Here is a 12531-nt window from a genome sequence, read left to right as displayed (position 1 = left end):
GGCTTGGCTATAATGTGGACAAGACCTTATTGTCTCTTAGTGTCCAGACAAGAGTACATTCTGATCATTCTTGTTCTCATATTGATTCAAAGATCTTACCACGTTAATATTAGGAAGGGAGGAAAAATCAATATGATTATCCTTTTTTTAATACAATAATGCAATTACTAAATAATTTTCTTTTTGTCAATACGGATGTAAAATCATCTTCCATTCAATAAAAAGTTCTTTCAATTCATTGTTCGTTTACTCTAGATTTTATTACCGAGGTCTGTTTTAATTTAATTTGAGAAGTCAAGGAGACACAAAAAGCTAATACTAGTAGTGAATATGTTACAAGGGTAATGGGATAGTAAGAGAAAAAGTACAGAGATGAGGTGGGAAATGCCAAAATTAATATTTGGAATATTTCATAGGCAAAATTCATGATCCTTTTTCAAGTGCAGAGATCCTGCCTGAGATCTTCCTGAACCAGTTTTTACATGCCATCTTTAATTTAATAGGTGCCTCTTTATCTCTTTTAGAAGTTTCCTCAATATTCAAATGTTCTATATAAAATTGTTTATGGACTTAGTATGTTTACAATGATCTTTTAAGAAAAAGAAAGTAAAAAGAGTTAACATATTTGCATTCAAGATCGTATACATGAGTTTTCCTAGTCCAACAGCTGCTTTTTCGGGTTCTTTTTTCACTTTTTCCTACAAATATTTCATCTCCTTAAAATGATTTAAATGGAGCGACATGAAAAGATATACCCAACCTTAGATATGTTCAAGATCTTGGATATAATAATTTTCTTATTCCAACAGTTGTTTTTCATGAGGGCTTTTCTTTTTTCTTTTTTTTCAAATTTTCCTACAAAAGTTTCACATCCATCCAAAGCTAAGATAAGTTTAAATAGAGCAACATGAACAATGAAAATTCATATAACTGATCTTGACTTATTTGAGATTAAGGTATAGTTATTATTGTTATGTTTCACGTCCAACGGCGTCATCTAAGTAGCCAAAAAAGAAGGCAATAGAAAGTGTAACACTAAGAGAATAGTGAATTCACTTTCTGCTACATTGAATCATTGATGATATCACTATTGTTTGGCATAGACAAGATCAATATTTGATTTCACCAGCTTCCAATTGTACACTTAATGTTCATTAGGGTCCTTTCAAAAAGATAAATAAATAAATAAGATAGTGAATTGGAGCTAAAGACAAAACAAAAATGGGCAGAAAAAGGAAATGATTAGGGGTTTGGTTCTTTAAGTAGATTATGGTAGATAGGAATCAAGAAAGTATGGGGCAAAATATTTTTGTCCTACCAACTACCATCAAAATAAAGCCTTAGAATTCAATCTTCTAAAAAGGCACAGAAATAGTACTAATATTAAAATTTTAAACATAAACTTAGATGGTCCTGAATTTAATTTTCACCTTGGACTGTTCCCAATTCTCATGACAACACTCTTCTCATCCCAAGAAAAACCGTAAATGGCATCTAGCCCCCTTATCTTTCTGCCATTTTTCACTTTTGGTCAGGCCCACAGGCATGTGTTATATATCAGTGAGAGTGAACATGCACAAAACTGTACTTGAGATTCAGCCTTAGATCACAATTCTACAGCCCCGTACCAATACCATACACCACAAAATTACAAAAGCTGGTAACTTAAGTTGGCTGTAACAGGGCATGGATCTATCTCCTGCAAAAACTTTACTGTTTTTTTCTCAAGGTCCCCATTATTTTCCAGAGTTTAATCCAAGATGGAAGTGAATTTTGTTTGTCCAGTTTTTTCTTTTAGTAAATTTACAAAGAAGATAAGAAAAGAGATGGTTCAAGATTTTTCATTTTGCATGTATTGTCTGGACAGAAAATGAATATGGACATAATGGAGTAGGAATGGCTGTACTAAATAGAAAGATGTTGATGTGGAATATATTTCTGTTTTATATGGATTTATATATCTCAAAGTAAATGGAATGTGGTGTAATAGATAAGATTCTCGCACCTTTAATTAAATGAAAAACTCCTAATAAAGAGCGCTTCTATCATTAATTGGTCCTACGTATGAGGCGCGAATCTAAATTAGTCCGTCCAATGAATTTTGAATAACAGAATAGAAACAACTGGCATTACCATTAATTGGTCCTACGTATGAGGCGCGAATCTAAATTAGTCCGTCCAATGAATTTTGAATAACAGAATAGAAACAACTGGCATTACCATCATAAATATGAGGTAGTTACGAGGTCATGACATGAGTCCAAACAGGACCACAAGAAAGATCAGATCTGATTATTACTATCAGATCATTTAGGAAAAAGGTGAACTGAATCCAGCGCAGCTCCAATCTATAGTGGACTTGGCTTTAACTCTCACTGCCAACACTGCAATCTTTCATGTAAACATACAGCATTGGGGTTCACCAAACGATTTACTGCAACTTTTTACTAGTTTTTCTTCACCATTCAATACTAACTTTTGGCACAAGGTTTTTGACAAACAGTTTCTCAAGTTGCTGATGCATAAGGGCTATAATGGAGAGCCGAGAAGAATAATAGCAACAAAAAAGAGTGAAAGAAAAGAAATTGTGATTTTTGATGATCATTATGAACTTTATTAGTTTCAGTTGCAAGCACCAAATGAGAGAAGACAACCTAAATAATGAGAAACACAATTTCACATTCTTTTCTGAAATTCCGAGTCCAGTTTCTATCTTACGAGTTAAAACTACATTCATTTATTTGAGTATCTGGTATTTTCTTTTAACTCGTAATCATAATATCGTTCTAATTGAGGCACAATTGACTGGTAGACCCTTTCGGTTTTTATAGAAAACTGAAGCGCCTTTTGTCTTTCAACTCTTCTATGTAAATCTCCGGTTCCATCTCTTCTAAGTTCTAAATTTGCACCATGTACAATTAACCTCATTTCCCATTTGTATAAATCCAAGATTTTGATTAGACAAGCAGAAGAAAGGAGCCAAGATAGATCCAAGCTTACTGTTTTTTTTTTTTTACCATTCTAAGGATGTATTTCGTCCCCTTTTCCTTTGAAATGTGGTCTCCAAATAGTAATGGTGCTCATGATTTTTCCTTTTCATGCTGTCATACACTTGCAAAATGGTGAGATAAAGCTAGTGAATTTTGTTAAATTGCACAAAGAATCCATCAGTATGCTTGCGCGTAAAACAATTCCACAAGCTATTATCACTTGAAACAAATCATCCAACACGCTTGAGCTAAATACCTTTTCAAGTTGAATCATTACTTCGAAGCAACAGTGATGCTTGTAATATATAAAAACTATAGGGTATACTAGTGAATTCAGTTAGTACTTGGTTTTCATAGGTCATATTTAACTCTCCGCCAATATATTCACAATACTCGGCACTCACTCCAGCAATTGCTTGTGCTTACACCAGGCAATTGCAATCACATATAAGAAGAGACTGCCAGTGGCACCACCACCAATTGTCCATAAGAATTCTGGCATCCCAGCTTTAGCTTCGTCGAATAGTTCAATGGTAATATTCATGCCGAAAATTCCAGCCACAACAACAAAGGCGCTCACCACAAGAGTTGCTGTTGTTAACATGACGCCCATTTGTAAAAGATGGTTCTGCTTGTCATCCAGCATGATGTTGATATAGTCCTCTGTGTCATCCACATACTCCCGCAGCTTTGAAGAAATGAAACTAGATTCATAAGAGAGATCATAACAGCGGAACAAACTAAACTCCAGCATAACTGTGTTATCCACGTAGCTACAAAATTAGATTAAATTTAAATCCGGATAAGGTAAAAACAGAGACATTTATACAATAGTGAATGTAAAATTTTGACTTGTGCAGTCAATAATTCAATGAAGCAACAACTGGTACCATAGAGAAACAGCCATAAACTAGAGGCTTGACATATTTGAAATATCATTTAATGGGCTGTTCGATCAAGTAAAGGTTCATCTCTGATAATACTATTTCAAAATCAATGTAGTTATTTGCAATTACAATCTATTCTAAATGCAATATTTTTAACCAATGGTAGTTTCATCTAGAATCTGAACTTTGAAAAGTCAAATAAAATATACTCCAAGTGAGAAGGGTTAGATTGAAGAGAAAGTCAAACTAGGATACGGCAATATCAAGAGATGACAAATTAGAAGAATGTTTGTGCATCATCTAGGTTGGATCATTACTAATGCACATGCGAAATATTTGTGCATCATCTAGGTTGTACCATTACAAATTATGAACGATAATATATCTGAAATGGTGTACCTGATGCTACTGTCATATAGGCTTAAATCTCTACGGAGCAGCATATCTGGGGTCTTCTCCTCCCTCTAAATATAGCTAAGTCTTTTTTTCAAATGTAATTATAACTAGGTATTGATGCAGCTTTTAGTGGACTGGTCTTTCTAATTGGAAAGCTCATATCACAGAAAGAAATTAGAATACATAAAGCTTACTCATGTGATTTCTTCATCTGGTAAATATAACAGAATCAAAATGTTATTTGGATGTAAGGTAATTGTCTGAATTCCGAAACTTCGACGACTGTCAGGGTCTTAGTTTCTCCGCCTGCTACTCTTTATTAAAGATTGAATTTGAGAACAAACATCCGGTTCTAAAATTAACCATCAAAATCCTCTTTTTCGATAGGAGAGTTAGCCACAGTTGAATAAACATATGGCGCAAATCCTTACAGAAGTGCACAAGTATGGGGATATAATTTCGTAACTAACTGTCGGTCACCAGAGGGCAAAAATATTCTCAAAAGAGAGAGCTTCATACACTTAAAAAGTTCTTAGATAGGAGAGTGTTCTACAATTCAATCCATCTCAAGATCTGACCCTCTATTTCCTGTTTATCAGGGCATCACAATCACTGCCTATATTTGTTTCCTTTTCTTTTTTCCTTTTCTTTAATCCTCTTTGAAGAAGTATTATCTACCTTCTTGAGCATCCCATCTCTATAAACCAATAGTTCATTTGAAGTAGACTCGCATCCTTCTAAAGCTTGGGTGATACCATTTTTGTTTCTGTCATTCGTCCTTCTCCATTCCTCAATATTACTGTAGCATCCTTCCCTATAAATGAATAGTTGATTTTGCAGTAGACTCTCATCCTTCTGAAGCTTGGCTGACCCCATTGTTCTGTTTCTGATCCATTCCTCAGTAGCACCATTGAGTTTGGGAACTATTGCCTTCTTTTGCTCTTTTACCATACTCTCAATTACTTAAACTTTGGAGCTAATTACCAATAATCCAAGTTGAATATGAGATGATCGATTGACGGCATTAATTTATTTATATGATCACGAAAATTCTTTCTGGATACTGCAGATTTAAAAGTAGTACCTACATATTTGCATAGATGTCCAGTCTTAGGTGGCTTATAGGAGATTTATTCAACTTCAAAGCCTTCTCTTTTTCTCCTCCCATCATATCATCCAAAATCCTTCACTTCTTCTCTCTGAAAAAATACCACTCAGGCGACATGCCATCAACTATATGAGCATCCTAGTTCGGTTCTAATTATTTTTAAGTTGATTAGACGAGTGTACCTCTAATTATAAAGCCTCCCTGGCATGGACCAAAAATAACAAGAACCTCCATATTTCTAAGTTTTTTTCTGACAAAGATAGTCTCTTTAGATGATCTAACCTATTTCCTGTTAAGAAATAAAAGTACAGCAATTAAAGTTGAAAAAAAATTGTACCTTCAAGGCCCGTTTGGTACGAGGGATAAGGGATAATTTATCCCAGGATTAAATTTAAGATGAGTTTATCCTATGTTTAGTTGGGATAAAATTGCGGTATAACTAATCCCGGGATTAGTTATCCCGGGATTGTAGTGTTTTTTTATCCCTATGTGAGGGTGGAATAACTAATCCCGGAATAACTAATCCTAGAATAATTAATCCCGGGATAACTTGTTTCCAACCAAATGACCCCTCAATGTCTCTGGACATCCTTAAGTGCTAATCATTAAGCGAAATAAGAGACGGGCTTGGGGACTAAGTCCCTTAAAACTATTAGACAACTTGAAGAAACATTAGATCGAAGAGTCCCTAAGGGACGGAAAACTCTTCTGTAAAATTTGGGGAAGATTCTTGGGTTTTTTTCTTCTTTTTGTGAACTTTCAGTCTAACCATGAGATTCTCATTAGCATAGATGATGGGTGAGATCCGTAAAGAATCATATATTTGTCTAAATTCTCTACTTTTTGTAGACAGCGATTCTCCCCCATATCAATAAAGTAATTACTTTATTTTAAAAAAAGTGGCTTATAAAGAAAATTGGAAAATGAAGTTTGAAGCAGCTAATGAAAGTTCCATGCAATCAGCAGTTCAAAATAAAAATTATAGGTTGTGGACAGAAGTAGTCATATTTACATACTTGTACATAATAGTAGAAAGACAAGTCCAATAACATGGCACTTGAATTTTAAGAAGTCTTAATGTGAAAAATTAGATTGTCTGAGTTTTTACCTTGGTAAATCGGGTACTAGATAGTTATGTGTAAATAATCCTAGTCTCATATGTTATAGGAGTAGAATATGTCCTAGTCTCATATGTAATAGGAGTAGAATATGTCCTAGTCCCGTAGAATATGTATTATATATAGGTCTCATTATATTATTGTTAATAAAATAGGTTTTACTCCCGTGCATTCTCACATGATACCAGAGCTTCAATGAGAAAATCATCGTTGTGCGTCATTCCAGCGACATCCGGGAAGAAAGATCTCGTCGCCGTGTAATTTTCCGGCAACTTCGTCTTGTTCCCAGGGTTCATCTCTGCTACATTGGTACTGTGCATATACCAGTACCACCATCAGATCCGAAATCCTTGTGCGACCAAACCCCAGAAATCTCAGTCCCATCGGAACAAAAAAGTCAGTCACCGTGGGTCTTTCCGGTTGATGACTAGCGTTATCTCCTCATCGCCAAGTGTTGTGCAAAAACCAACACTACCATCTTGTTCGGAAAAGGCGACAAAACCCCAGACAATCGCTCCGGCAGAAAGTCCCTCATGCGCCTCCACGCGCTGCCAGAACTAGGGTTCCGGCGAGATACAATAACTTTTTCCGGCGCGAGTGAGCCATACTAGCCACTTTTTGACAAAACTTCTTCAGGACAACTTACTTGTCCAGTGATTCCGTGCCTACCCATTTAAATTACATCAAATTCTGACTACTTCTAGTTTTGCGATGTGAACAGTAATTTCCGACGTAAACAGTAATTTCCAGAAAAGTTTATGGTGGTGTTTTAGAACCTATTTTGTAGTGTGGAATTCGGCTTAGTCTCACTATTTTCAAATTTTTCCGAAGACTTTTCGGCCAACTTCTGTTTATCAGCAACCACCTGGTTTTGTTGCTCATGGGAAGTCTAGTGGCCTTGTATGTCAAATGATCAGCTTGCAGATATTTTCACCAAGTCCCTCACTGGCCCTCGTATTAGTTACATATGTAACAAGCTTGATACATATGATTTGTATGCACTGGCTTGAAGGAGAGTGTTAGAATTTAAATAGTTATGTGTAAATAGTTATGTGTAAATAGTCCTAGTCCCATATGTAATAGGAGTAGAATATGTTCTACTCCCATATGTAATAGGAGTAGAATATGTCCTAGTCCCTTATGTAGTAGAAGTAGAGTATGTATTATATATATGGCTCATTGTATCAATGTTAATAAAATAGATTTTTCTCCCGTGCATTCTCACAGATGCAATGATAATGGGCAACTCATGCACCTTTTCAAAAGAGGGTCAAGCATCCATATGAACATTTATTGCATCAACTACGCACCCGATTATCATTGTTAGCTAGAAACAACAAGGTACCGGTTCCAAAGTATGACATTAGATACCAAGTTCAGATCAAATTACTTTTCATAAAGCAATCTTTTCATAGAAAAACACGAATGAACCATATATTAATGATTTATATACTAGTGAAAGTAATTCAAGCATCTGGGAACATCACTCACCGTGTTCAATTTGTTCAATGTACCATCGATTTGAACAAAATATGCTTCTAAGAGCATTTCAAGCTCCTCCACGTCAAGATGTTTGCTTATGGCACTTCGAGTCGTACTAGTATGTGTCCCACGACTACCTCGGCTAAGAGCATTTGGACCACCAAACAACCGTTCCTGCTGGTTGTCAATATGTGGAATGTCCGCATCATAACTGGTGGAACCTGCATTTGCGTCCATTGAGATTTCCACAGGAACCCTGAAATATCAAATAGCTTGAAATTTAGGAATAACATTGAAACAATGCATTGACATCAGCACCACCTCTCAGGGTCATGCAACTGCAATTTTAAAAGAAATAGCATTGATCAGCAGATGTCTCAGTATTCAGGACCAGATTTGAGGAAAAGCTTGTCGTAAGTTTAATCTAGGCATTGTTTTGAAAGTCAAGAAAATCCTCCACAGAAACCCATTTTCCCAGACTCTGGGATCCATTCGGTTTGATAGAAGTCTATAGAAGAGTTATAAGGCAGTAATATGCTGCAGGGACACTCATTTCAGGGAGAAGACATGATACATTGCTTCACAAGCTCAATGTGGTCAAATGTGGATGATGAAACAACAGAACAAAGAGAAATACAAGCACATTTAAGGACCAACAGTATCTCAGTTTTTTTCGTCAGAAAATAAAGGACCAATAATATCTCTGCAGGTGGAAGCAGCATTAACACTATCATATGTACATGCTCTTCCGGCACATAAGATCAGCTAGAAATAGTAATGTGAATCATGATTATGTAAGCATCAAGGTAACTGACTTGATTGGAGAAGAAATTTTATTTAGTTACTCATACAATTCTGAAAAAACTCTGGAAGTAAAAGAAGCAGGGAAAAAGACTACAGACTGGAGATCCAGATCAGTGGTGAATGTGTAGATTCAGCTCCTCCGAAGATCTTTTATCATCTGTCAAGGCTATTTTTACTTGTTTACTTTTTGAATAGAAGAGAAGATGTGGATAAAGTAGCTCTTTGGTCAATTTATTGTAATGACTTGGCCATCCTGGCCTCTCCCCGGTGCATTTTAGTTATCTACTAATGCAACAGCAGTTTTCCAGGAACAGTTTTGAAATTAGGAAAAGACTGCTCAGGCTCTCAACATGTTGATGACAGACTAATAGCCTGTTTGGCCAAGCCTCTAGAATCGGCTTATTTTGAAAAGCGTTTTTCTAAAAAGTGCTTTTCAAAAAGAACTTTTGGTGAGAAGCAGTTTGGGTTTGGTTAATTAATTTAAAAGGGACTTTTGAACAGCAATTAGTATTTGGCCAAGTTTTTAAAACTGATTCTATGTGTATCTTTCTCAAAAGTGCTTTTAGAAAAGTGCTTCGAGGGAGAAACTACTTTTTTCTGCTTCTCAAAAGTTATTTCTGCTTCTACCCAAAAATACTTTTTTCCTTCTAAAAGCTTGGCGAAACACCTTAACTTTAGGAAGATCCGTCTAGTTTTCAAATAAGAGGAGGTTCTGAAACACAAAGGAAAGGGAAAAATATCAAGGCAAAACATCAAGGTATCATCAATATATAACATACCTATCATCCATGTTCAACTGAATAACTTCCTCATTGATGCCATCTTGCCCACTTATAGAGGAAACAGAAGAATTTTCAAGTTGTTCCATCAGCTTGTCAGTCAAATACATCTCAGCCATATCCTCATCATCATCCAGTAGATGCTCCAGTTCATCTCTGACCTACCAATGAACAAATGCCAATTTGAGTACCAAAAAATGCGTAGATAGTACATTTCATAGCAACCACTCAAACAGAATGAATACAGTAGTTCATTTTGCAACCATTTGTCTATCAAAGTACCTGACGACATTGTAAGGAAAAAGAAACAAACTACAGCATTTCCTTAATTTTCTGAAATCAGCAAATGAGATTCTCTATGAGTGGCGCTGGAAATCAATTATGAGGCTTTGATGGTAGTGCATGTTGACCTTCTAACAGGAAAAATATTTTCTCAGTATCAGCCTTCCTAAAGAAATATACACATGGATAAACCTTGACATATACCTTGCAAATTTCCATGCCTTGAGGTTCGTTGGAATTATAGAAGAAGTATAGAATGAATAGACCGTTACAATATCAAAAGCATAAAATATACAGATAAAACTAGCATCTAAACTATTTGACTCCACTACAAATTTTCTCATGCCGTTATTCAGTAATAGTTAACCAACACCCCTAGTCTACCGAGAAATGCAGATTCTTTATCCACTTTATACCTTCTGAACACGTCCTGTAATAGCAACCAAGCGGCTTTTGATTTGACGAACACGTTCCAAGTTGAGAGTACTAATCTTTGATGTCAGCTTATCTAAAGCAGGATGAGCTTCTTGCTCCAATGTTCTAGCCTGCTTGAAATAGAAGCACACAAACAAAGACCAGAAAGAGAGAAGAAACTAAAAGTGAGCAACAACGAAAGTGGGAAAATAACCAAATCCAACAGAGCAATTAAGATCTAATGTGTTTAGCACATTCGAATAAATCAATAGAATTATTCTTCACCTCATTATCCAAACAACTGCAAGCAGCCTCCAGGCATGCCTCCAAAGCAACAAACTCAAATGGGAGAAGCTTTGGCCCATCTCGGTTCTCACCAGCTTGCTGCTTCCCATCAGCCTTGTTCTCATCCTTTGCTCGGAAGCTAGCAGACAAGTTTGGAGGAGAAACTGCTCCGGATTGTGGCTCTTCCAGGTCATACAGATTTGTCCAGTCTGCATTATCACAACCCCCTCCAGCTTCCTTATTCACAATTACCACATTTTATCAGATCTACAGAGAACTAAAATCATGCGGATAAGTCCCCTCCCCTTCCCCCGGGGATCAAAGCAGCTATAAGCACAATGTTTTAATTTGAGCCCACATAAGTTATCCCAATTGAGATAGGTCATAATAACTAAAACTCTAAGCATCAAAAACCTGATGTTGCAAAAAACAGTCTACTATAAAATAGAATGAGAAGGCACTTAAAGCTTCTAGTTAGATGGTCTAGATACATATAGTTAGAGTCCCCAAGGGCATGATTGAGTGGTTGAATCATTGAGATCCCAGCTCATCTGCTACAGTCATGATTAACAGGTTTACCCAGCACATGTGCTTGTAGGCGATAATAGACTGCCCCCGGTGGATTAGTTGGGGGCATAAGCTGGGCCGGACACCACAATCATAAAAAAGGTATACATACATACATTTTTCCATAGAAAGGAGGATAACTTCTTTACACCAATAAGCAACAATCGCGAAACTGGAAAACCGGAAATTCCAAATAGACAACTTCAAACATGACACTATCCAATAAAACTGCAGCAGTAACACGAGCAATGTACAAACTAGTAATAAAAGCTAAAAATTGGACATATTACAATATCATCAAATCATCAACTAAAGACCAAGAAGAGTAACAAATTTTATTCATTGATCTCTAAGTTGGACTCAGTAATATGGATCCTCTATATCCACTCCGCTTTGTTAGGTTTAAAGCACAGAACAATATAAAATATCTAATAAATTCTTAGGGATAAATTTCTCATAGTATATAATCCGACGACAGAAAAACCTGGGACTTGGTAGCTTGATAATGGCGCAAAATTCTGCGTTGAAGCTCTTCAACGAAAGGAGAAACAGAGGGATCCCTAGCGTTGAGCAAGAGGACCTCCTGGCCCGTAATAATAGCCTTGATATGCTCCAAATTGATGACGATAGCCCGTTCACGGCCCAATACAGTAGACGGATACGATAGAAGCGGGTCCAATATGCGAAGATCACGGGCCGGAAGTCCAGTTCGGCGCATAATAGCATGTTTTCCGACTTCCACAACTTGAGTCTGCCCAGTTGAATCCAATAGAAGCCATGACCGTATTCCCGTCCCCTTCTTTCGCAACCCAGGGCCGACGTTTATGCCGCCGGGGATGGCGGTGTTTGGTCGGAGTATATCGGCTGCGTCATCTTCCGGCGACGGAACCGTGAACTTCGGCGGCGGAGTGATCCCTCTCATTATTTTCGTCGAATCTTCGAAAAGAAAATTATCCTCTTAATAAGTGATCCTCAAGGAATCTGTGTTGTGGCCACTTTTGTTCCGTCTTATTGTTTCGTCCTCTACATTTTGACCTTTTTAAAAAAAAATGTTTTTGTGGTCCATTGCAAATTTATTTTTTATTTTATAATTCTATTTTTTTTTTATATAATGGGAAACTTGTTTTTAAACATAAAAAATCTATTTTTTATACATAGGAGATTTAAAAAAAGATACTTTATTAAGTTCAACGTTGCAAAATAGTTCTAATTTTCCTTCTTTTTTTTTTACTTTCAAGTGATAATGATATAGTTCCAATTTTCCTTTTTCATGATATAATAATTAGATTTAGGTCATTTTTTTAATTTGAAATTTATAAAGGGGCATGATGTACAAATAGCACTTCTTAGACAATGGGGTTTGTGGCTCTTTATAGTTTTCTTACATATAGCGATCTAAAAAGGGCACGTTCTTAATTT

At 36.2% G+C, this 12531-nt stretch overlaps 1 protein-coding gene across 1 annotated transcript; it reads right to left on the bottom strand.

The window, feature by feature from the left end:
- Positions 1-3183: 3183 nt before the first annotated feature.
- LOC104098521 (magnesium transporter MRS2-3) lies at positions 3184-12142 on the bottom strand. The gene is made up of 6 exons (XM_009605271.4): positions 11597-12142; positions 10546-10782; positions 10263-10391; positions 9565-9725; positions 7991-8237; positions 3184-3678 (listed from the first exon to the last, which is right to left on the bottom strand). Exons 1-6 carry the CDS (start codon positions 12032-12034, stop codon positions 3391-3393), a joined length of 1500 nt encoding a protein of 499 aa, XP_009603566.1. The 5' UTR covers positions 12035-12142; the 3' UTR covers positions 3184-3390.
- Between the last annotated feature and the right edge of the window lie 389 nt (positions 12143-12531).

Source organism: Nicotiana tomentosiformis, chromosome 1 (genome assembly GCF_000390325.3).
Source record: "Nicotiana tomentosiformis chromosome 1, ASM39032v3, whole genome shotgun sequence".
In the NCBI taxonomy this organism is placed as follows: domain Eukaryota; kingdom Viridiplantae; phylum Streptophyta; class Magnoliopsida; order Solanales; family Solanaceae; genus Nicotiana; species Nicotiana tomentosiformis.
The sequence above is the reverse complement of the archived record's forward strand: the minus strand, read 5'-3'. Positions and strand labels throughout refer to the sequence as shown.

Excerpts from the sequence above, each read along its gene's own strand:
- LOC104098521 (XM_009605271.4), bottom strand. The coding sequence starts at position 12,034 with ATGAGAGGGATCACTCCGCCGCCGAAGTTCACGGTTCCGTCGCCGGAA. Across the intron at positions 9,726-10,262 it reads TTACAGGACGTGTTCAGAAG|GTCAGAGATGAACTGGAGCA; the intron begins GTATAAAGTGGA and ends GTTCATTGGTAG. Across the intron at positions 8,238-9,564 it reads CAGTTGAACATGGATGATAG|GGTTCCTGTGGAAATCTCAA; the intron begins GTATGTTATATA and ends TTGATATTTCAG.